This window comes from Anabrus simplex, chromosome 4 (genome assembly GCF_040414725.1).
Source record: "Anabrus simplex isolate iqAnaSimp1 chromosome 4, ASM4041472v1, whole genome shotgun sequence".
NCBI lineage: Eukaryota > Metazoa > Arthropoda > Insecta > Orthoptera > Tettigoniidae > Anabrus > Anabrus simplex.
In genome coordinates this window covers 89,012,963-89,039,577 of record NC_090268.1, presented here as the reverse complement: position 1 = coordinate 89,039,577, position 26,615 = coordinate 89,012,963, and the positions used below count along the sequence as shown (strand labels likewise).

General features: G+C 37.2%; 1 protein-coding gene across 4 annotated transcripts in view; it reads right to left on the bottom strand.

The window, feature by feature from the left end:
• Positions 1-26,615, bottom strand: part of LOC136872433 (uncharacterized) — a 383,991-nt gene that overhangs the window by 169,368 nt on the left and 188,008 nt on the right. For all 4 annotated transcript variants that reach the window (XM_067146250.2, XM_067146249.2, XM_067146251.2 and 1 more), the window contains one exon: positions 21,788-21,958. In XM_067146250.2, coding sequence (XP_067002351.2) covers positions 21,788-21,958 — 171 coding nt within the window. The remainder of the gene's footprint in view (positions 1-21,787; positions 21,959-26,615) is intronic.

Sequence of the window (26,615 nt, the reverse complement as noted above, 5' to 3'; positions counted from 1 at the left end):
CTTGCTGGAATCCTACAAGTTGAGCTTCAGTGGAATAACCTTTCCTAAACCCAAACTGCCTTCTATCAAACCAGTTATTAATTTTGCAAACATGTCTAATATAATCAGAAAGAATGCTTTCCTGAAGCTTACATGCAATGCATGTCAAATTGACTGGCCTGTAATTTTCAGCTATATGTCTATCATCCTTTCCTTTATACACAGAGGCTCCTATAGCAACTCTCTTCATTTGGTATAGCTCCTTCATGCAAACAATAATCAAATAAGTAGTTCAGATATGGTGCTACATCCCAACCCATTGTCTTTAGTATATCCCCAGAAATCTTATCAATTCCAGCCGCTTTTCTAGTTTTCAACTTTTGTATTTTACTGTAAATGTCACTGTTACCATAGGTACATTTTTAATACTTCTTTAATATTAGTCACCTCCTCTATCTGGACTTTATCCTTGTAACCAACAATCTTTACACACTGCTGACTGAATACTTCTGCTTTTTGAAGACCCTCGCATTAAAAAGAAAAAAGCTATTTGTTCGGAGCATTGACCTATAGAGATCTTTTGCCTCTACTTGCACCATATGATATGAACCTGCGTGTAATACGAAGTCGGAAGTGTAGTGTGTTGAATGTGAGGAGAGGAGCGTTAAGGACGTCACAAACACCCAGTCCCCAGGCAAGGGATATTAATCATTTACAATTAAAACCTCTGACCCGGTCAGGAAACGAACCAGGGGCCACCGGGTAATAGGCGGACACATTGCCCCCTACACCACGGGGCCGGGCAAGATCCTCACATACACACTCCCCTTGTTCTTTAATGATTCCTGGAATGTCCTTCTTGGAACCTGTTTCTGCCTTAAAGTACCTATTTAATGTTAAAAACTTCATAATTGGTCCGTATTGAAAAAAGATTTACAATTAAGAGATGAAAGTATATGATTTTTCACCTGTTCAATACAAATTGAAATGTGATATACAATGAACTGTCACATTTTATTCATAAATATTAGGGACCGGTTTCGGCATGTCTATGCCATCATCAGCCTAAAGTTAGATACACAAGGACACAAGTAAATTACACATGTCAATACATAAATAAACTTTCTAACATATTGGCAGTTCATAATAGCGATGATATATACACATTTCACATTTGCATTTGCATTTAACTACGACAAAAACAGCTTCGTGATCACTAATGCCATCTATTACTTCGGTTTCTCTATAGAGCTCAATTTTGTATATATCAACGCTATTATGAACTGCCAATATGTTAGAAAGTTTATTTGTGTATTGACATGTGTAATTTACTTGTGTCCTTGTGTATCTAACTTTAGGCTGATAATGGCATAGACATGCCGAAACCAGTCCCTAATATTTATGAATAAAATGTGACAGTTCATTGTATATCACATTTGAATTTGCATTGAACAGGTGGAAAATCATATACTTTCATCTCTTAATTGTTAAAGTACCTATACATACTCATCCATTTTTCACTAAAATTTGTATGACTGCCCATTATGCTTGCCATCATGTTATCCTTAGCTGACTTCTTTGCTATATTCAATTTCCTTGTAAGTTCCTTCAATTTCTCCTTACTTCCACAGCCATTTCTAACTATTTCTTTCCAACCTGCACCTCCTTCTTAGTCTCTTTACTTCTCTGTTATAATATAATGGATCTTTACAATTATTTACCACCTTTAAAGGCACAAATCTATTTTTACATTCCTCAACAATTTCTTTAAACCGATCTGTTTACATTTTTATTTACCGTTTCCCACCGATCATAGTTACTTTTTAAAAAACTCCCTCATGCCTGTTTTATCAGCCATATGGTACTGCCTAATAGTCCTAATTTAATACCTTCCTTTCTTTCACAATTGCATTTAACTATGACAAAAACAGCTTCGTGATCACTAGAGCCCGGATTTCCATGCAAATGCATGTTTTTAAATAAGCTAGCTACACTTCTCAAACTTTGCAAATATTCGTTTTACGGCTTAACAATTCCAAATAACTGTTCTTTTTCCATGCATGTTTGCATGTTTTGGCATTTTTCGGAGAAAATTCACGCATAATGCATATTTGGAAGATTTTGGATTTAATAGCGCATATTTGGATGTTTAATATTGCATAATATGACTTTTATTCTGACTTTGACGCATATATATTGTTAACTTGCATCATAGTGCATTTTCTGAATGTTAGTTTGCAGAATTTGGGACAATTTTGCACGTTGCAGGCTACAGTATGTCTATTACTGAGAGAGGGAGAGAATGTATTCCTGGCATCCTATGTGACAACCATAGTTAGTAGCCTACATACGGTACAGGTCCTACAGTATAATGCAATTAACCAAACACTTTCTTATCTGTTACTTGAGTAAACAATGACGTAAGTCGGAAGGCCCCACGTCGAAATCTAATTCTTAGGAATAAGGTGTCCCAGTTTTACAGTTGTACATTGCTATAAATTGAACCGTAAATTGTGCATTAATCATTGACGGCTCATTTTTCGTCAGTTAGACGAACAAAAGAAACCTTGTATCGCACTTCTGTGGCACCGCGTTACTGGGATAGCAGCTTACAAATTCTGGTTTTTCATTGAATCCTCTACCATTGTTATCCTGGAATGGCCTACCCGGAACTCTCAATCGTCACACGTCTGTGTTATCACAGCAAGCAACTGTTACCACTTATTGAGGACATTCGAATGTGTCTGCAATCATCGTATGGAGAAGCAGCTGATGCAGATAGAGATAAGTTGAACAAACTAATTCGTTCAAATCCTGATTTTGAATATGCCAAGCTTATAAAACTTTACAAAAGAAAATATTTATAAAATCCTCCTTGTATTGATAGGAGGATTTTATAAATATTTTCTTTTGTAAAGTGATAACCGTCAATACGGAATGAGATTCATAACTTGCAAAAGCTTATAAAAGACGTATTGTGGTGAAAATGCAAAAGACGTACAATTTGACCTCACTTTGTCCAAATGTCTTCATTGAATTATGCATCTATCACTTCTAGTGGCGTAAAAAGATAATTTTCTGTGCTTAAGTATGTGCTGAATGATAAACGGATGAGCTTAAATCAAGACAATTTGGAGAAATTAGGGTAGTTTTTGTTCATGTTTCAAAAGGAACTGAATTTTGATAATGCATATTTTCCAGTTTATTGTGCATGTTTTGCCATATGATAGTGCATGAATGCATGCATATTTTGAGATTTGATAGTGCATGGAAATCCGGACTCTAGTGATCACTAATGCCATCTATTACTTCGGTTTCTCTATAGAGCTCATCTGGTTTTACCAGCACCACATCCAGTATATTCTTCCCTCTAGTTGGTTCCATCACTCTCTGATTCAGCTGCCCCTCCCATATTAATTTATTTGCCATTTGTTGGTCATGCTTCCTGTCATTCGCATTACCTTCCCAATTGACATTTGGAAAATTGAGATCACTCGCTACTATCACGTTCATTTCCATATTGTTTCCCATGTAGCTGATTATCTTATCAAATAATTCTGAATCAGCGTCAGCGCTACCCTTTCCCAGTCTGTACACTCCAAAGACATCAAGCTGCCTATCATCTTTATAGATGAGCCTTACACCTAGAATTTCATGTTTGTTATTTTAACTTTTTGTAGCTTAACAAATTCTTCTTTCACCAGAATGAATACTTCCACTACTACCATTCTTATCCTATTCCTCTGATACACACTCCAGTTCCGTGACAATATTTCTGCATCCATTATATCATTTCTCAGCCGTGATTCAACTCCTATTACAATATCTGGTAAGTATATATCTATTAAATTACTTAATTCTTTTCCTTTCTTTACAATACTTCCACAGTTGAGCACTAACATTTTTATGTTATCCCTACTTAAAGCCCAGTTCCCTGTACCCTTATCACCACTCCCTAGGCCACCCCGTTTCCCTGAAAGTACCTCTCTATAACCCTTTTAAACAAATTTCCTAACTTATATGTACCAATGCAGATTAAGTGAAGGCGATCTGAGCACAGATCCCTATCTCCTACCCGTCCATTAGGATCTAGAAATCCCACTCCCAGTTTTTCACATACCCACTTCATTGTCTCATTTAAATCCCCAATCACCTTCCAGTCAGTATCCCTCCTACACAGTATTCCACTGATAACAATCTCTGCTTCCTTAAACTTTGCCCGTGCTGCATTTACCAGATCCCACACATCCCCATCTATGCTGGTACTTATACCTGCTTGTCTTACATCGCTAGTACCAACATGAAACACTACCACCTTCTCCTTTCCTTCCTCCTTCTCTTCTACTTTCCTTAACATTTGCCTCAACCTATACTCCACATGGCTTGACTTCTAAATTGACGTTTTGGCTGATTTTGGCTGTGTCTGGTGGTTATGCATTGAAACATACACACCCAACCAATCCCAAGCTGCCATTCATATCAACTTATATCGGCAGAGTGCGATCTCAAAACCTAGTTGCAAACTCTAATATTTACATTCACCACATGGTTAACCAATCTCGTTCAGCGTGTGTGGTATTCGGTACGGTTCCCAATCTTTTGTATTTTTCTTCAGTAATTACTGTTTTTCATACTAGTCTGCATGTCGCTAGTATAGCGTAGTTTACAGTTTAGCATAGCAAAAGTCAGTAAAATACAGGTTTAGTAGTTCAGTGTATAAAAATAGCTGTAGTTTTATTTACGTCAGTGTATTGGTTTGTGTACTTAGTCCAGACATGTTTAGCATGTCTCACTTTAGTTCGGGAAAGACAAGCGGCAAGAAAGTGACTCTGAGATCAGTAGTGTGTTCCCTTTGTAGGCAATAACCTCCATCCTGTGCCAGCCATTAGCGGTGAACGATATGCTATTGCCTCATTCTCTTTTATTCTTAATAATGTATTCTTTGTCTAGTGTCAGATGTCGTAGTATGTGTAGTTTTTGTGAATTTGTTTCCAATCCCAATTCATTCGATTTTCTGAGTATGGTATTACATTTTACGAGGGCTGTGTACCGCAGTGGTATTGCATCAGCTGTTCTCGCGGCGGTAGCACGCTGGCAACAGAGGTAAGGTGATGCTCATTTGTTTTGTGAAATGTCCATTTAGAAGTTAAGCTGTACGGAGTATAATTCCTGGATAACACTCTACCCTGGTTCCCTTTCCGCCACACACTTGCCCCACATGTGTAACAATGGAATCCACCATAACCAGAGCCTCAACCCTACCCACCTCATTTGATCCCCTCCACTCCTGGTCAGCCTTATCTTTCCAGACAGTTGCAGAAGCTACTTCCTCCTCCCTTTTCTTCCTCCCATGACCCTGTTCCATCTGTCTTTTTCTAACCATTACTGCACATTTCCCTTTCCTACTTTTTCCGTTCTTCCTACTTCCACACATCTCAGCAACAGTTCCCTGTTCCTCATCTTCCCTCGGTTGTTCTACCTGCATTGACTTGTACCGATTTCTCACAGACACCTATCCTGAATTCTGATTCTTTTGCCTGCAATCTCCTTCCCCTTAAAACATTAGACCCCCCTTTCCTTCCCATCCCTCTTTTACACCTACTGTATGCTGTGCATTTTTTGAGGGAGGCCTACTTTCCTTCCTGTCCTCTGAGATAATCCTAATTATCTCCCTCAAACTCTCCAACTCCTCCCTCATACTTCTTAATGCCTGGCCACACCCACAGTTCCTATACTTGCACTCCTTAGCAATTCTTTACAGAATAATGAAAAGGAAAGGAAAAATAAAATAACTTATTCTGTGCAAAATAAAAATGAAAGGTTAAGAATTATTGTCTAAGATATCTCACAAAGATCTCACGACAATAAGGTAATGAATATAGGCTACTACTACACTACTTAGTTGTACAAATTTTTTTCCTACAACACCCTAACAGAATGAAAATTGCTGTTTATTACTGAAAACCGAAAGTAATACACAATCATTTCACAATTCTAAAGTGCAGTTAATTCTACCCTAATTACTACAACAGAATTCTAGTAAGAGAGTTACTAAAGATACTTCAGATAGTATACTACACAAATATTTCACAGTAATAGAATAAACACACTAATTTCTAATAAGATACTATAATACACCACAATAATTTTGAACTACATTCAGACTACATTCAGGTACTACAACGCACTACAATAATTTATAAACCATGTTCAGACGTATCCTAATTGCAATAGGTTATTACTAAGCAAAAAATAGAAATGAAAATTGCAATTAGACCTAAAGTTTGAAATTCGCAAGAACTACTCAAGGATTACCAACGAAGTTAAAATCCTAGACAGATTATTATTAATTTAATACTACTCTATCCTACTATGCTCTAACAGAAATGAAACCTGCCATTTGGTTAAATGCTAAAGTACTGAAAGGGTTACCGTACACAAAGATACACACGAATATAACAGGCAAGATACGTACATCTAATATACCGTATCTACACTACAATTCTCAACTGAAATGTGGTTATGTGATTATTACAGCTGGTGGTTTACTATTATTTTTCCTACTCCACGGGACGGAGAATAAAAGTGTCCTTAAACGCTGAGAAATACGAGGTTGTCTACAATAGCAAGCAACATGGCGGTGTGAAGACGTATGTGGGTAGTGCTCCGATTAAAGTGTGTAATTTAGATGTAATACGTGCTGTTCATTAGCTGTAAATGGTGTCCTCTGCTGCTGTAAGTAGTACATAACAAATTAATATCATTAGCTCATGTGGTTAACTTCGATATAAAAGTTATGAGATCAAAATTCACTTTGTGTAGTGACAAACTAATTTTTGGAGGTTATATGATCTCGATAATGGAAGACTGTCGACAGTGATTATTCTGCCAACTTACCTCATGCTACCACCTTTGAAACGTCATTTTTCTCGCAAGGTGGAGTTTTGGGTCCGCTAGATGTCGGTGTATACTCCGTGTTACTAAATTTACTCTACATTGCATGTAACGTATTTCTTGCTGTTACAGCTTTGTTTATCAACAAACATTCAGTTAAATAATAAGAACGCACGTTAGGAATTACTTAGGAGTATCCCATAAAACTAAATTACAATGAGCGATTACTGTGTGTGTAATTTGAAACTCCCAAACAAATCAGATAAATTTGATAAATTACAGTGTTCTGAATGCAAAAGAACATCGCATGCTAAATGTGTAAGCTTGAAGAAAGGGAAAATTGAGCACCTTAGAGCAGTCGGTAGCCAGTGGAAGTGTTCAGAATGTTTTTCTACTAGAGATGAGAAAGCCAAAAATGAAGACACAGTGACGTTGAAGGAAGTGTTAACAATTCTGAAGGATGTTAGAGAGGAAATGGTGGATTTAAGGAAAGAAATTCAACAAATTAAAGACACGCAGAAAATTCAGGAAAGGGAAATGGGCAGATCTTTAGAACTATGTCATAAAAAGCTAGACAGTAACTCTGCTATGATTGCTGAGCATGGGAGAAAATTTGATTCGTTTCTACTCATGATCGAGTCCCTGAAAAATGAAAATAATGAGTTTAAAAAAAAGGATTGAAAACTTAAGCGAGACGACTACTGACTGTGAACAATATTCCAGGGTGAACACCTTAGAAATCCATGGAGTTCCTCATCAACAGAACGAAAATGTGAGTGAAAAAGTGGTAGCTGTTGGTAGAGCACTCAATGTCAGTATTGAAGAAACTGACATTGATGCTTGCCATAGGCTCGCTAACAGTAACAGTCCGAACTCCCCCACCATAATTGATTGATTCTGCCGTAGGTATTTTAAGGAAGCTTCTCCGTCGAAGGAGAATAAAAAGGAACTTTTCTACACTGGATATTGGCCACACATTCAGTAATCCTATCTATATAAACGAGAGTCTTTGTCCTACTCTTAGGAAACTTTTCGAAATCGAGGGAAGTTAAGATTTCCAAAAATGTGAAATACCTCTGGATCAGAAACGGAAAATTTTTTATGAGGAAAGAAGATGGCTCACAAATAATTAGAATTCAAGGTGAAAGTGATTTAAATGTTTAAATGTTAACTTCACTCTATGGTATTTATTATCAGAGGTCTCAGATCAAAGAAAAACGTATTTTATAACAATGTACTGTGTAATACTTATGATCTTATTGTATTAACTGAAACATGGCTCCATAATTCTATTTATGATTCTGAAGTGTTTGACGTTAGGTATCGTGTATATCGCCAGGACAGAAATATACAACTCACTAGTAAGAGCAGAGGTGGAGGGGTGTTGATTGGTATAAAGAATAGTATCATCACTGAAAGAATAAATCTAGTTGAAGGAAATGCTGATTCACTATGCAATTCATTCCTTAGTAACAATGCAAGGTACATTATTTGCGTAGATTATTTTCCACCAAATTCAGATCTGACAGACTATAGTTTCTTCTTTGAAAGTCTAATTCAAATCAAAGGTATATTTACATTGAATATTATTATAATGGGTGACTTTAATTTACCTGAAATAACAGGCAGCAATTATGATATGAGTCAAGGTAGCAACAAGGTTAAAGAAGTCCTAAAGTATTTACACTTGTTTAATTTAAAATCAATTAATTATGTACGGAATAAAAATGGAAGAACCCTTGACCTTGTACTTTCAAATATAGATACAGTTGATCTGAGCGAAGAATCAGAGATACTTATTCTCATTGATCAACACCATCCTCCTTTGTTAGCCTCTATCAAATATACAGAATATAAAACAAGTAAAATTCACGGATGTGAAAATAGATTTAATTTTAAACGAGCAGATTTTTTACACCTTTATGTTCTGCTTAGGGAAGAAAATTGGAATGATATTCTGAATTGTGATGATGTAAATCTAGCTGTAAATGTGTTTTACGAAAAGTTGTATTCAATTTTTAGTAAATGCGTTCCAAAAACTAAGTCCTATAAACGGAGGTATCCAGTCTGGTTCACTAAGGATTTGATACTGTACCGGGAGGTACACCTCTATGCCGCAAGTTTAATTATTGCGCCAATAAGTACTCCTCTACAGGAGAAACTCTGAACTTCAAAAACTGGATCAACTCATTAGTTTCTCAGAAATGTCACTACAGTAAATTTTGTGATTATGAAGTTGTCAATACTGTGTGGAGTTCAACTTGTTTTGTTTTCCATTGATCAAGAAGTGTGGACATTCTCTTATAGATGTCTCTACTAAAAAACTATGATTATGCACCCTGGTGCAAAGTTAAGGAATTTGAAGAAATTTTATATTCATAAGTTTGTTCTTTACTAAATTTCGTTCTTTCATTTGTGGGTTGGCAATACAAATCTTTTTTTTCCCGCCAGTTTTGAACTTAGCCAATCCAGAATTTCTGTAATTAATTTTTGACCAATCGTGTCTTTCTTCTTTGATTTTGATGTGTAACTGTAAGCTACACAATAAACACCTGTGGGTGTGGCTTAATTATTCATGAAAATAACATCATTATTTCTTGCTAGCTCAGCCGTTTAATCCGTGGGGAAGGTCCGAAACCTTTGCTATGTAATAAACATGTAATCTCCCATCGTTTTTGTAAAACTTCAAATATCTTTAACTGTAATTCGGGGATAGAGAGTGCTTTACCCTCTCGAGCTCCCCTTCATACTAGTTTGGGGTGACTACGTTTTGTAACTAGTTTTCTTCCCTTCTGTAATGTCTTAAATTTTTCTTATACGAGTCACCTCCATAGTTTGGGAATAGCCCCTGTTTCATAGTAGGTTGGGTAGGAGATCCCCCCCGTTTCATTTGATGTAAGCTGTGCTTTGATGGCAATTTAGTGTAAAAGTCTGGTATTGCCTTTAATAGGCTTGAAAAATTGAGAGCGGGTCAGCTCTTTCTAGTATTTGGATATGTGCCTCTAGGAGGCCTGACATTGCTAGGTGGGAGCAAGTGCTCCATGTTATTAGGGGTTTTCTGCCCTTTGGTAAATATGTGGTTGTAAGCGGAGAGCTCAGGAATTGTACAAAGTGGGGCTTGAAGCCCAGTTTGTTAAATTATCTCTATATCTTGGTTTTTCCTGGTCTTGTACCTGATTTGTTAACTTCTTGTTATTTGTTAAACTCTGAAATTCTATGTGAAACTTGTTAAGTTTGGCTATTTTCAAAAATATAACCTTTAATGCAAAGTTAATCAATATCTCAGCTTTGTAGTTATACCCATTCCAGCCCGCACCTTCTTTCACTTCTGCATTCCACGGGTATCCCTGTAACAGATACGTAAACTGAAGCTTAAAGAAAAAATTAGGAATATAAAAGGAAAAAATAATTTTAATTTGGTTATGTATAAAGAATTAAGAGCAAATATTAAGAAGGAAATGAATATTGCATTCAAACAATACACTGAAAGTACTGAGTTAGAAATACTAACGAACATACATTCATTCTGGAATTTTATAAAAAACAAAAGAATAAACTGGAATAAAAGTACAGTAATGAAATTAGATGGTAAAGTATTCAATAGTAATGAAAGTATTGGGAATTGTTATGCAGAATATTTTTCTAAAGAGTACTCAGAAAATACTGCATCATACAATCCGCTCTGTTCAAATGGTAACTCAAACGTACAATTGGATTTGCTTCTCTTGGGTAGAATAACTACTGTGAGATTGAGAAAGCAATAACGAAACCCAAGCCAACGAAATCGTCAGGACCAGATGGTATTCCTCCATTTATTTTCAAGGGATGCAAAGATCAATTACTGTATCCATTGGCAATACTGTTCAATATGATTGTTAGCTCTTCGATTTTTCCTGATGCTTGGAAATATTAAAAAATTACTCCTATTCCCAAAACTGGTGATCTTAGCTTAATCAGTAATTATAGATCAGTAACTATATTGTCAACTCCTGCAAAGTTATTTGAAAGTATTCTTTTTGAACGTATAATGAATCATGTAAAACCCATTATTTCTATTTGTCAGCATGGTTTCATGCCAATGCGTTCTACCACCACAAATTTAATACAATTTTCAGAGTATATTTCAGAGCATTTGGATGAGAGAGGCCAAGTTGATGTTGTATTTACTGACTTTCAGAAAGCGTTTGACAAAGCAGATCATGATATACTTTTAAAGAAAATTGACTCCTTGAATTTCTCTCAGGGCTTTTACTCCCTGATAAGGTCTTACCTATTTAACAGAAAACAATGTGTGTGTTATAAAGGATATTCATCTGACAAATTTATAGCCAATTCAGGTGTACCACAGGGCTCAAATCTAGGACTTTTACTGTTTCTAATTTATGTTAATGATTTTGTAGATGTTGTGTCTAAGTCTGAAATATTACTCTTTGCCGACGATCTGAAGGCATTTTCTGCAATTAAATCCACTGATGACTGTAAGAATTTACAAAATGATCTAAATGCTATATCATTGTGGAGTAAAGAAAATAAATTACCATTCAATGTAAATAAATGTGTTAAAATGTCTTTCACAAGATTTCGCCAGCATATCGGGTATACTTACAACATCAACGGTTCCGTCTTGGTCAAACAAAAGATGGATTTAGGTATTCAGTTCAATATAGATTTGAAATTTGGAAGTCATATTGAATATATAGTTAATAAAGCCTGTAACCGTTCTTCGGGACAATTACGGTTACCATAATAATAATAATAATAACAATATAGAAATAATATAATAATACTTGTAGTAAATAATATAATACTTAATAATATGAATAAGGAGGTAGAAATAAGACACAGTGGCGGAGAATTCATATAAACCAACACAGGGAACACTTACAGGCCTAAAAATGACAACTAAGACAGGATGTGGAAGCTGCGGGAAGCCCTTATCGAGGTACATGGAATGTATGACGTTATGGGGAAGAAAAGATTTACAAGAATCACCCTCTAGCTCAACTATATTAAAAATGACAAGAAAGTTTTACAAAATACAGTTCCACGACACGGAAACAAGACATACTTAAGTAACTTAACATAAAAGTTGATTTAACAATGAAGGTGATGCTACATTAAAGGTATAGTTTAAAGCGAAAGTATTTAATGGATGAAAGAATTGAAAGTACGGCAATTGGAACCTAGGGTAAACTCGGACTCACCAAATTAAACCTTTAAGACGACATTAAGCGAAGAAATAATGAAACACAAAAGGAATTAAACTAAATGAAACAAAACTGGAACACATTGCACATTGCAAAAACACTGAAATAACACTTACTTCGGAAAGGCAGGAATTCCCAAGGGCAGCAGCCCTCGAGCGCGAACGCTCGCTTGGGTGGTCGGATGGAAAAGACGCCGAGCTCACGCATTATTTTTCCCAAGCCGGCAAGAAGACCGGAAATGGCCCGATTACAATCAACCAATAAGATCAAACTTACCCTAGATTCCTGGACCTTTTGCCAATAGGAAATCTCGTTACCATATATGGTAATTTTAACATCGTTAGCAATTACACAAGTTCTGGAACATTACGATTACAACACCAAAATTTCATCATAGGAAGCCACACGTGTGGTACAGGTACAGGATGCTCCAAAATAAATCACCTTACAAATTTTACATCAGATTACATAAAAACTACATTTAAAAAAAACACTTCAAAACACTTTTGCATGTTGAAATGTTCATAGAGTTCAATGTTTCTTGATGTTTCCATAAAATTCCAGTAGAGTCCAGAGTTGCAAAAAAAATTAAAATTTACATTTCCAAACACACTGTAGTTCCAATTCTCCGTCCCACCAACCGGTGACAAAGCCTATAGAAATTTGGGTTTCATATTTCGAAATTCCTTAAATTTTCAACGTACAACGTTATTTATTTTATACAACTCATTAATAAGACCGAAACTAGAATATGGTTCTATTATCTGGAGTCCTTCAGACACTAAGTACATCAAATTAATTGATAAAGTACAAAAGCAATTCTTAAAGTATGTGTACTGGAAACAGTCACACGAGTACCCGACATTTCTGTCCTACTCCACAATGTTATCACACTTTGGTGTTAAAACTTTGGAACAAAGATGTAAAAAGTCCATGATGTTATTTTTGTATAAAATATTAAATAGTAAAATTGATGATGAAGAGTTACTTCGAAGGATACCATTTTACATTCCTCGGAAGTCTGGCAGGTTCAAGAATTTGTTTTACATTAAGAAATGCCGCACAGAAGTCCATAAGAATTCTCCTCTTAATAAAATTCTGAAACTTTATAATACATTAAATACATATAATTTGGATATCTTTTTCATGAATCGAATCAACTTTGAATTGGCGTGTGATACTTTCCTATAATGCACATACTGTTGAAATTTAGCTCTGTTTTCTGTATATGTTTTATTTCATTCTTCTAGTTGTTCTTTTATTTCTCTTCTATTTGAATTCACAGTTTTCAAATGACCTATAAATTAAACACTTTATTTCTCTTTTTAGAATAATGTGTCATGTTTAAGACTAAGACTGTATAATTTAACTGTATAACTGAATGTGTTACTTTTGTGTTAGGCACCACTGTAAAATAATTATTAATGTAGTAACTGTATATTTTATTGTATTACCAACTTTGTATTGTTTGGGTAGTTTATTGTATTCTTTGTATTGTATTTTTTTCATTTAATGTTTAGTAGTGTAACTATTAATTGTACTGTATATTGTAAACATTGTAATTGGGCAAAAAGCCTGTTATGTTAATAAATAAATAAATAAATAAATAAATAAATAAATAAATAAATAAATTCTCAAAAATACTTCTGTCAAAACTACGCCAGGGACTTGATTTGCAATTATTGGGATATAGGAACTTTATTATTATCAGCTAACTGCTTATAAATATTGAAAGACCGAGGGTGCGAAATATGAATTACGGATACTTTAACTACCTACTCAGAACAACAAATGATTAGTGCCACAGGTGTTTGGACAGATAATGGGGGAAGCAATCAAAATCCTTATGATTTTTTTAAAAATTTGCAAATGTGAAGAAATAAAAGACTTGATGAACACCTGAGAAGAAGCTTCAAAATTTATTTTCTTAAGTTTTTGTATACAAAAAAATGTTCATTCAAGGATAAGAAATTTTGAATTTATTGTACAAAACTAATCATGGACAAGTTTGGTTTAAAAATTGTTAATGTGTAAAATTGTGTTTGCAAAGCTTTTGTATTTTAATAGGCTAGGTAACTTGTGAATCATACTACAGTGCCACGTGTGGCTTTGGTAAAGAATTGCGAGATGTTTCCTGTGTCATCATAAAGAAGGATCTAGAATAGCACTCTGATGGTGAATGTAAGAAATGCGAGGGTACTCCCGTGCCCTAATTGGTTATCTTCTGACTGCACCATTTTCGGGCCGTCTTTCTGAGTTGACCAGCGAAGAGAACAGACGTATCCTCCGTCTGTCCCGAGATGGGGTTTCCAGCCCTCAAGGTGAGCACAGTAACTGTTTCTATTTTCGGTCTTACACCTTAAATGTAAATTTGAATTAATTGTTCGGAGCTTACCCTCGGCATTTTTGCATTCACCAATTTTTTTGTTTAAAACGACTCAGCATCTAGCTAGTCACTACAACTTTTCTTTTGGAGGCAATTCCCTTTGTTTTGAAAATTTTAATTAAATATAAATTTAAGGTGGTTTTAAGTAAAATGTAAATGTTAATTTTCCACAGGGTTGTCTCCCGTAGTGCTATTACGATTTAAGGTATACCAGTTATAGCTATGCACCTTTTACTGAAGTGTTTTAGAAAAGGCAGCAACTTGGCTGGCCTGTACATTAAATTTTTGTCTTTAAATTCTCACACTTTTTATTGGTAATTGTTTCTGTTATCGTGTTTATGTGGATCACAGAGGTGAAAGAAGGCGAGGGCACGAATGGGTTGATATAAGGTAATCAGAAGATTAATTTAAAACTTTAAAATTATAGCTATATTTTGTTTCTCTGCTATTTTTTGGTTTCTTTTCAGATGTTAGATTTTAACAATGCAGGTACAAAAATCCATAAGATTGCGTAACAATTTTAGAAAATCAAATAACAATTAATTAACCACTTTGAGCTTGAAGCTCCCTAATTATACATTATCCAAGAGTGCTGTGGCTCCTTTCAAAAAAACAGTTAAGGAGACAGATCTCCCAATTCCCTTTTACAGCATAGTAGGAGCCTCCTTGCGCTACAAGTTTGTCTAGGAGACTACTCTCTGAACCTTATAACATTACAGCCTTCCAAAGGCATCCTTCAACTTTTACATTAATAAACATAGCGTCTTTGCTCTATAAAATTTACATTTTCAAAAATGTCAGGCCTATCAAAGGCACAACCTACATTTTGCAATTCAAACAGTATTTACTGTCTTAGATGCTCAACAGTCTAACATCTTAATATAAAAGGAATGAAAAATGTTTAACAGGGCTATCAAAATGGTAAGGAGGCGGACACTTGCGCTCCTTTTTATTTTTAAAAATTTTTTATTAACATATTCATTAACTGCATGCTCCATTACAATTTAAGTAATACTACAGGCAAAATCAAAATGAAAGTTTAAAACCCTATTTGGGCTTATAGCCCGAAGTTACAGAGGTTAAGCCTATACTACTGAGGTGACTAGATGGAGAGAATATTTAAGTTACATGGGTTACAAACTGAAAAAGGTTACAAAATCATAGTCACCTCAAAATCAAGTTGATAGGGAACACGAGAGGGTAGCACACTCCCTATTCCCTGATTACGTTTAAGTTCCTTTGGTTTGTTTGAAATTTAGAAGTTTGAAATTTACAATTTAGGAAATTCAAGTTACATTATTAAAGATTGGAAACCTTCCCCTCGAGCTAGCTGTCAAAAACTATCACTTAGTTAAACCAGGACTGCCATTACCTTGAGCTGATGGACTACTCGATGATGGATGAGGCATCCCGCCTCCTTTATAACCACACACACTACACAGGAGCAATGAATAACACCACCTGGTCGAAAATGTGCCAGCTTTTATATCCGAGAGGAAGGTTCCAGAAAACTCAGGGCTAAGGCCCGACCCACCCCCAATTCTAACTGGTTGATCAAATAAATACCAGAAGCGCTTGATTGGAGGAAAAATCAATACACAAAATTTTCTATTGGCCAACATCTTAAGTTGACGGGAAGAGACAAAAGTGTAGTAAACTTTAACACACCAAACACAAAAAATAATCAATTCAGTGTAGTAAACCTTAAAATAAAAATTACCTTAGGATTTTTATAGTTCCTCTTCACACCAGAGGGCATAACATAAGTTTTTAGTAGAGACACCTGTAGAGAAAAGTCCAAACTTCTTGTATTAGTTGTTACAAGTTTTAGATTTAAGATGGCATTCTTCAAGGTGCTTCATTTGAATTAATGGGGCGGGTGTACCTAGCGGTACAGTTTTTATGTGCTTCTTTCTTCATCTTACTTGTTAGAGTGAATTAGCTTTTGGAGAATTGTATTATTTTTACTGTATTTTCATCTTTACATTGTAAACTTAAATTTGCCAACCTTGGTAATTATGGTAACTGACTATTACCTTTGAACATATTTGTAACTATGGATTTTGTATTCAGGTTAAAGACTGCTTCAAGAAAAATGAACAGTAGTGAAGTATCAATAATAGATGTGTGGCAATATGAGTACATGTAATTTAAGTTGTTTGAATCCAAGAATTATTTGTATAAACCTTGTGGTTTACTGGAACTTTTATTTCTAAATTTGTTTGTGTGACGTCACATTTTTTCAATTCTATTGTTATTTTGTATGTAATGTCATTTTCACTTATTTATTTAGTAAAACTAGGGTTTTATGGATGATTACGGCGACTTTTTCTTCCCGCAACGATGTTCCTTCTCGTAAACCTCCTAGGGCCCTCCACTCCTGCTTCCATTTTCTCTCCTTGTAGTTCTTAAATTGGAATCCCTGGTTTGTTTTGTTTTACGCAGTATTTAATTTCAACGACCTTATGTGCGAGGTACTTTGGTTAAATAGACTTTCAGAGTTTCATAACATTTATTAATTATTATTATTATTTAAATTTGTTCATGATGTGTCGTGTAGCCGTCGCGGTTACAATCAGAATACATGGATCAGGTGATTTTTATTTATATTTTCTTGACTACACTACAGCCTTTGTTCGCAACTGCAGCCTGTCTGCATCGGCCCTTGTTTGGAGCCATTTCTGATAAGCCTTCTTTTTACGTTTACAAGCTGCTCTCACTTCATCATTCCACTAAGATGTTCAATTTTTCCCATCTCTAAACACGGTTGTTGCTAGGCATTCTCTTGCCGTTTCTACTACAGCATCCCTGTAAGCCACCCATTCTCTTTCTATATCCTGAACCTGCTTACTGTCCATAGTTCGATACTTTTCACTAATCATATCCACGTACTACTAATTTCCTCATCCTGGAGATTATCTACTCTTATTTGTTTGCAGACAGATTTCACTTTCTCTATCCTAGGCCTAGAGACACTTAGTTTACTAGAGATCACATAGTGGTCTGTCTGTCTGTCTGTCTGTCTGTTCAGTCATCAGCGCAGAGGCTGGTTGGATCCTCAAATAGCACCACCAAAGGCTACGCAGTTAAAGGGAAACTGCAAAACTAATGGCAGAGCCCAAATGAGGCGTACTAGGCAAGATGAGAAGTGACGTATTTTGCCATTGCTTTCCTCAATGGACCAGAATGTGCCACTGCAGCACGACTGACCCTATGAGCAACACCTTTCATAACACTCAGAATGTCATTACTCAGTACCACCCATACCCCAGCAGCTTCGATATTGTCACAGCCATGGATAAGAGTGGGACTTCAGTGGAAGCTACACTTTGCTCTGGCCTGTGCCAAGAGATGGACATAAAAGTACTGCATCCATCAAGAAATGGCAACAGGCAGTGTGTATCATCGAAAAATCCCCGAAAAACCTGTACATTCCTAAAAGACTTCCAGAATTCTAAGTTGGTTAAGATATTGTCAATTATGGATCTGGTATCGCTAGCCTCTCGTGTGTAGCACTGAATAGCGTTATGCTTAAAGATGTATTCGTAACTGCTAAACCCATACTAGCACAGAACTCCAGCAAACGCTTCCCATTCCCATTAGCTTCCATATCTTCTCCATATTTACCAATCACCCTTTCATATCCTATCATATCTATTTCCAACTCTCGCATTGAAATCGCCCATTAGCATTATCCTACCAATTACTGTTGACCCTTACTATCTACCCACATCATTTGCTCATTTCCGAGCCTAACAGAAACAATGTTGCGTGCAATAGTATTCCCGAATAACATCCCTACCCCATAGTTTGCCCTTCCCTTTTGAACACCTGTCAAGTAACACTTTATAATCTCCTTCTTCGTTATCTCCCCTTACCTGAGTATCACTTACTCCTAGCTAGTGATGGGAAGCGATTTACAAACCTGCTACTAAATTACTGCTAGTGTGACATCACAGTTCAACCTGCTAGCAGGTTGGCCAGACTAGCAGGTCTTAACTGCGATTGTGATGTTTTGCAGCCAGCAGCACTGCGCTGTGAGAAATTGTTAAACTAATGTGATCAACCAGCATGAAACGCACAGCAAGGCCAATAGTAGCAGCCAGTAGCACTTAGCAGACTAGCAGTCAAGAAAGCAGTAGCAGATAATCTAATCAGTACTGGCAGCGCTGCGCTGTAAGAAATTGATAAACTAACATGATCAATCAGCGTGAAACGCACAGCAAGGCCAATAGTAGCAGCCAGTACTCTTAATTCCCCTATCTCGGGGACTGGGTGCTTATGACGTCTTCACCATTCATTTCATCAGGTCACCATCAAGCCTTTCCAGAGGCTATGCATTATTATTATTATTATTATTATTATTATTATTATTATTATTATTTCTTAATCCGTTTGTCCTCCAGGGTTGGTTTTTCCCTCCGACTCAGTGAGATATCCCACTTCTACACTCAAGGCCAGTGTCCTGGAACACAAGACTTTGGGTCAGTGGGATACAACCGGGAAGGAGGACCAGTACCTCGTCTAGGTGGCCTTACCTGCTGTGCTGAACAGGGACCTTGTGGGGGATGGGAAGATCTGAAGGGATAGCCAAGGAAGAGGGAAGGAAGCAGCCGTGGCCTTAAGGTAGGAATCGAACCCTCCTCAACTTAGTTGACCCCCCAAGGCTGAGTGGACCCCGCTCCAGCCCTTGTACCACTTTTCAAATTTCGATGCCGAGTCGAGATTCGAACCCGGGTCTCTGGGGGTGACAGCTAAACACACTAACCACTACACCACAGAGGCGGACATTATTATTATTATTATTATTATTATTATTATTATTATTATTTTTTCAGTTGCAAACAATAAGCATGGCCAACAATAAAGTTTGTGAAGTTCGCATGAGCCACATAACCACAAATACTTTTCATACTTAAGTTGAAATACCCTTTGTATGGATTCTTGTTTTTCTCCTCCTGTTCACACTAACTGAGTAAGAGGTGGGGTAGGCTTACCATTTTTAATTATCAGCAATTTATCTTCATATTTCAGTTGCGAGAATGGTTTATCCAACAACTTACACACGGTTCAGCCATTTCACAAAAGTAACACCACAAGGTCGCAGTCACGTTAAACACTATAACTTCAGATAAACTAAAATTGTTCTGAGATCAACTGAAATATACCAATAATATCCAACTATAAGCAACCCATAAGATGTCCTGCATATGCAAAAACAAACTCATGTACTGTAGCACATGGGCGAACCCCATCAATTCGGACACTTCCGGAGAACTTCGAGTCTTTGGGTCTTCTCTTTCCACCGCTGTCTCTCTCGTTAGCGGCGGCAATTTGACGGACCGAAGCCTAGCACAGTTCAAGGTTAATATCCCCTCGTTCCCCGCACCATTCCGACATTCGCCAGCAAGCATCGCGCGGCGGGTTGAGTGGAGTGGACCGAAGGCCTGGGCTGTGATGTTAGTTTCCGATGCCTTGCTCTCAGAAATACGAGCGACGTTCTTTCTCAATGCTTTCAAGTTTTGTAAATGGAAGAATGTGTCAGATGCTTACATTATAATAAGATTTAGATTTCCATTGTTCTCATTTGAGGCTTGGGCTTCACTGATAGCCTTGGTAGCCCTCAGTATACGCCACTGGTTCTTAAATAGGGACATATATGGAGAAAAGTCCAAACTTCTTGAAATAATGTTTTCAAACTGTGATACACCAAAACAAACAACAAAAGACATCCAGTCATGATACTGGATAGACTTTTGGGCTTATGCCGTGTCAGGAAAACAAGGTGAAATTCTTTACGTTTTGCAGAGAACTGTGCTCTGTGTCATCAGAAGAAACCATTGTTTACGAAGCCTTTCTCATGGAAAAAAAGATTGTTCCCAAAGGCGGAGGAACCAGTTTGGTCAACGGCATTAGAATGCAGAAGGCAACGGGAAACCACTGCATTAAAGATCCTGAGAGATATTCCAATAAATCCACATGGCATGGCTTGCAACATCAAGATCGGAGCTGTTCGTGTGGATCGTCTACCTCCGTTTGGAGACGATGGCTTAAGAAGAAGAATAGGGCACATCAGAACGATACCAACAAAAAGTCAGGGATGCTCTTTGTATTATGTTAAGAACGACAGTGCAATCGACTTGGCAGAAAAAAATCTATTTTCGAGAATTTGAGTTTACTCTGTGACTTTTAGGCGTGCAAATCAAATTGACAAACTTGCCGTATCTGCTAGGCCAGAGAGTCAGCTGCTGCCTGTTGCTGTGTGTAAGAGGAGGAAGGGAAGGGAGGGGAAGTGGGAGACAGACGTAACCCTCGGTGCGAATGCAAAACTTCCTTGTTTGTTTTGAATAGTCTCTTCCCAGCCCCAGTAGACAGTGTACAGTTTGTTCTTCACATACTGAGTACAATGCGAACCCCGTAGAAACAGAAGATGAACTTGTACCAAGAATACAGGCAGCTTCCCAGGTTGTTTGTGACACAACACACATCCTAAACAAAGTCCAAAGGTCGCTACTACACCGTTATGAACTGTGCATCGAAGTAGGAGTGGGGCATATTGAACATCTACTGTGATCAAACCACTGAGCATATTGTTTCCTTCGTTCAGTATTTCACTCCATTTACAATGTTGTGTGTGAAGGAATACACAATTGTAGGGTGGCAGGGAGCATGTTAAACAATGAAGAACATTGCTGCAACCAACAGATGAGAGGAGAAATGATCTGATGCATTCCTTGACTGACAAGCATGTCTTTACAGTGTGTTCTTGTACTGTGTGTGTAGTTATGGCTGTTCATAAACACACTGTGGATACTGGCTGTAAGAGACTAGGACAATTGTGTGGCAGTCGAACACAGAAACTTGGTTCATATACATGGAGCATTCTCTGTCTCCATCATATACATCCCTCCCTCTCCTCCTCTTCCCTGAAGTATGGCAGCGGCTTGTGCTCTGGCATAGCAAATGCAGCAAGTTTGTCAATTTGAATCGCATGCCCAGAAGAAAGAAAGTAACCTCACTTTCTCAAAAAGAAAAATTTTCTCTGGCAAGTCGATTGCACCATCATTCTTAACATAACATGAAGAGCATCCCTAATTCTTTTGTCAGTATAGTTCTGATACGTCCTGCATTTATGTTTCATGATTAAATTTACTGTATAGTTATTCAAATCATACATTGTTAAAAAACTATTTGACAATTTTTTCGTAACTTTGATAAGCCTTATCAAGTATACATATAAGCAAACAGAAAAGTAAAAGTAAAATGAATTTGAACTTTAAGAGTAGAAAGAAGACATTGAAAAAAGAAGTTTATTACTTACGATAAATCAGATAGTTCTATATCAGAATAATCAGCAGAATCACATAACTGAGGAGGGTCTACCACATGTCTTGCATCTGTATTTCCATCACTTTCCTTGAATTCTTTCTCAGATCTCTTTAGATTATCATCTTCAAAGTGAACATGCTTCTTCTGCCGATACTGTGGGAATCTTTGGGAATAACAAGAGAATTAAAGATTAGCCTTGCAGTAAACCAATAACTGTATCTTCTGATACATAACCCAATACAGTAAATAAATGCTAGATAATTTCAGTTAGCTGCTTCACTCTGACAAGGGGAAAGGCGTGTACCAGGGAATCACGAATCTTACATAAATTTTGCACACACGTTAAGCGAGCCAAGAATAATACAACGGCCAAAACATTTCTTTTGGAAATTAACTTATGCAACCTAAAAAAAATTTAAATTTTACAAGTTTGAATTCGCATACTTTGTTATGCAGGTTAACGGCGCGTACTGGGTTCACTTATTGAGGGACTGTGCCTATGATCTTTTTTATCCAGTTAGTAATTGCATAGCACACCGCGAAGCTGATTTAACGGAATTAAGAGAGAGAATTTCATTTCTGCATTGATTGCGAGTCAATAAATGCAATAGAATAAGATTGTTATGATGAAAATAAACGTTAATAAGTATAACAAGGGAAGACCAAAGCAAGTTACTCCTTACAGTTTCTACAACAATAATGCTCTTGGTAGAAATGTTGAAAGGACATAGCGGTTCTACACCAACCATACCTAAAAGCACGTGGAACATTTTAAGTCACTGCTCTCAAAACAATACTGCACAGGATGTTCAAAGGCTCCCAGGTTGTTGGACAAGTACTGAACTTTGGTACCAGGCGTATTACCAAATATGACAAAAACAAGGAGACAGCACTTGGTGGTATGTCAGAGATTGAATTTTCAAGATGGTGTTCCTCTGTGCCAAAATGATATCCAAATTCAATAATCGAACAGTATCAGATAATCTACGTACAAAACCTCTCCATACTCTAAACCCATATACATCTAGTGGTTGACAGTAAGCTGTGGCACGAGGAGGGATTATCATGAACTCTACGGTATCTTAATTTTGTGTAGATCTACGTCCAGGAAAGGAATCTAGAATGAGTGCAACATTACCGGATGGTGTATTTTGCTTGAATATGCCATAAACATTTGTTCACTGGTGTTGTTTAGTCCTCAGTCCGAAGGCTGGTTGGATTCTCAACAGCTCCGCCATCAGCTGTCATAGATGGCCTAGGCATCACTGAAGAGACGTACTAGGGAAATGAGGAGTGAGGTAGTTTCCTGCTGCTTTCCTCACTGAGCCAGAAGCTGCTATTACATATCAGTCTGCCAAGCCCACTGAAATGCATGCACCAACTGACCCTATGAGCAACATTTTCACACCATTCATAGCAGGGACTGGCTGCATAAGGAATGGCATTACTAGCATCACGTCCACTATCATTTTGCCAAAGCCAAGGATAAAGCTGAGACAGATCAATGAAAGTAACAATATTGCTCTAGCCCATACCAGAAGACATAGTGCAGTGTAAACACTACGTCCTGCCAGCAAAGGCATTGTTCACTGGTATAGATCTCATTTTTCCAGATTTAGTGCAATCAGTTTTCTCTGCCACGGGGACTGGGTGTATGTGTCGTCTTCATCATCATTTCATCCCCATCATGACACACAGGTCGCCTAAGGGCGTCAAATAGAAAGACCTGCACCTGGCGAGCCAAACATGTCCTCGGACACTCCCAGCACTAAAAGCCATACGCCATTTTATTTCAACATGAATATTTTCATATGAAGAATTGTTTTCTTTTTTCACTGTCTTACAAAGATATCTTTCAAGTCTCTTAAAGTGATGCATAAAGGCCCCATAAGTTCGCCACTTGCGGTGACTCTCGGAATTATGATGTAACCGTGTGTGGTGGACACCACAGATTGCACTGCAGTGGTAACTGATTTTCCCTTTTTTAATGTCCTTCCCATACACATCTCCAGGCTGAACCCACTCTGATCACTGTCACACACGTTTGCGTGGCCGTAGAACACTACTATGAATATTTCTGCTGTTGCCATGGTTTCTACTCCTTTGTTAGTCTGGTTTTTCATCATTACAAATGTTATTTTCCGCGACATAATACCATTGCACTTCTGACAGTTATTTTACCCATGTGCAGCATGCTTTAAACCACACACATTGTTCTTCATGAACAACTTGTATAGCCCACTACTGGATGGTCACATTGTGAATTATTTAATTATTTTGATGGGCAAAATCGGTTTTTGTTCTGACAGTACATGCTATTGCCCTAAATTTGTCATGGTGCGTACTACTGTTCTTTACATGCTTTTCCCACAAATATAATTTTTATTTTGCTTTTGCAATAATGGAACTTTGGTTTCATCGGCAGAAATGAAAGTAGGCCCTGCTCACCGCTTCTCCAATAGTGAACAGCCTTCCTTTCTAAGTGTATGTCAGCGTGGCCTCAAAGTAGCTGTACGACAGTGCAAATTGTGGGTAGGGTATGGAGTGGCGGCCTCTTGACGAGTGAATCCAGCATGAAGTGCAGTACTGTGTAGCCTAGCATGCCAATTCAAACATACAAACTTCAACACTTTCTGTAGGTCGCATGAATTAATTTCCAAAAGAAGTATTTAGGCCATTGTGTTATTCTTGGCTCATTTAACATGTGTGCAAAATTTACGTAAGATCAGCAATTCCCCGGTATGCGCACTTCCCTAATGAGACCTGGGAAACCACTGTCACCAGCTCCTAGTATCTACTACATGTGGATCCTCTGACAAAATGTAGTATCTTGACTGTACTATTACCATTTGCTTTAGGCTGAGCAGCAAAAATAAGGATGGCCAACTCCAAGATTCAAAATCATCAGTCCTTTAAATCTGTTGTAAGTTTCAACAGGAAACAATGTTCACAAGATACCTTGATCAGATAAACAGAAATTACAGCGTAATAACAAGTAAAATTGTTAAGCATGTCACTACTTTTAGAACTGTTTACTTGAAAACATTTTGTTGTTGCGAGAAGTTTAATATCAGGTGACGATGGAATACAACATTCAGGGCTGCTGATAGTAGGCTTTGAATCTGCCACCTTTCAAATGCAAGCTAACAACTATATGGCCCCAGGTCTTCTTATGTACGCAAAGCAATATTGTTTCTGGAAAGTTGAAAGGATATTTCTCACGTCAATAATTGTATGAACAATTAAATATTACACTTAATTCAATGTATACCTGTATAGAATTGGACATTGGACGACATCAACACTACAATGAATGCCATATGTACTGCAGTAAATTATCCCTACTATCTATTTCAGAACAATAAAATATCTGATTACATCTCATGGCCCCATAAATAATGTGGTGGTTGTGGTAGTGGTGGTGATGGTGGTGAAGAATATTGTTTTAAGGGGAATTACATCAATCAGAGTGGAGAATACAGAAGAAAGAGTTCTAAACCTTTTGAAGCATAACAGTATTGGCAAAGAAAGAGAAGGGCCACGAAAGGTGCGAAAATGAAACACTCACTAGGTCTCTGAAACCCAATACCTTGAGGGTCGGAAGAGAATATGAGTTGATAAGGTTGAAAAGGGTAGATGAAATCGAGAAGGCTGGTAAAAGTGGAAGCACTGCCAGACTCAGCTAGAGACTTTATGGTCACCATCCCACATCCACAATTCGAAAGCCCCTGTGGTTGCCCCTCTTAATTGCCTCCTACAACAGGCAAGGAATACAGTGGATGTGTTTTACTGCTTCCATCCACAAGGAAAATAAATAATGCAAAGTGCATATTAACGAGCAACTGAACTAGAGGCAGCTGCTGTTTTGGCAAAATGGCGCTGTGGTTGGCTCAGTGAATGTAATAGTTCGGTGGGATGCATGACTGCGATGCCATCAGACCTTGTACTAGCCATGTGAGTAACAGAAGAGCACAGGATAGGAAAGACATGTGTTCTCGGAGTGTTTAATCGCAGCCAGACTGTTGGCATTACATGCTGTATTGGCTATTCCATCTCTGAAGTCATGCAGGCAATGAACTTCCCCTGGGTCACCACGTGAAGAGAGTACCATGAGTACATAGATTCAGGCAAAACCACCCCTGCCAGGGTCAACTGCTGTGGAGTTCATGTTGATGATGATGATGATGCTTGTTGTTTAAAGGGGCCTAACATCTAGGTCACTGCCCTGTAATGGTATGAAATGGAGAAAAATATGACAATTTGAAAGTCCAAAATCATCCACTGACCAGAATACAAAACGTGATGATGAAGAATGAATGGATGAATACGAATTTAAAATAATCAGCGGATCCAACTCACAAAACTGAAAGTTAAAAAACAATTCCAAAATTGTTCCACTGACTAGAATTCAAAAAGCTGATGATGAACAATGATTACGAATTTAAAACAATCAGTGGATCCAGCCCACAATGCCCCGTCTTCCCAGAAACTATCTTAAAACAATAGCATTACTGACCAAGGGACTGCTTCTAAAGCACAATCCTGAATCAATGATGCTTGTTGCCTAAACGGGTCCAAAATCCAGGTTAACGGCCCGTCATAATAGTACCTATTAAGAGATAAGAATTTCATAGTGTTCTGTACTGGAGTGAGTTCACTATTAAGTTGAAAGAAGATAAATGATGGTTCAAACTTTCAATACTACAGTATTAAAATAAGAAATGTAAGTTTTCATTCCTACTTAATTATAATTGGTACCGGTTTTGACCAGTATTCTTGGTCATCATCAGCCAAATACAAATAAGTATAAAATGCACAGG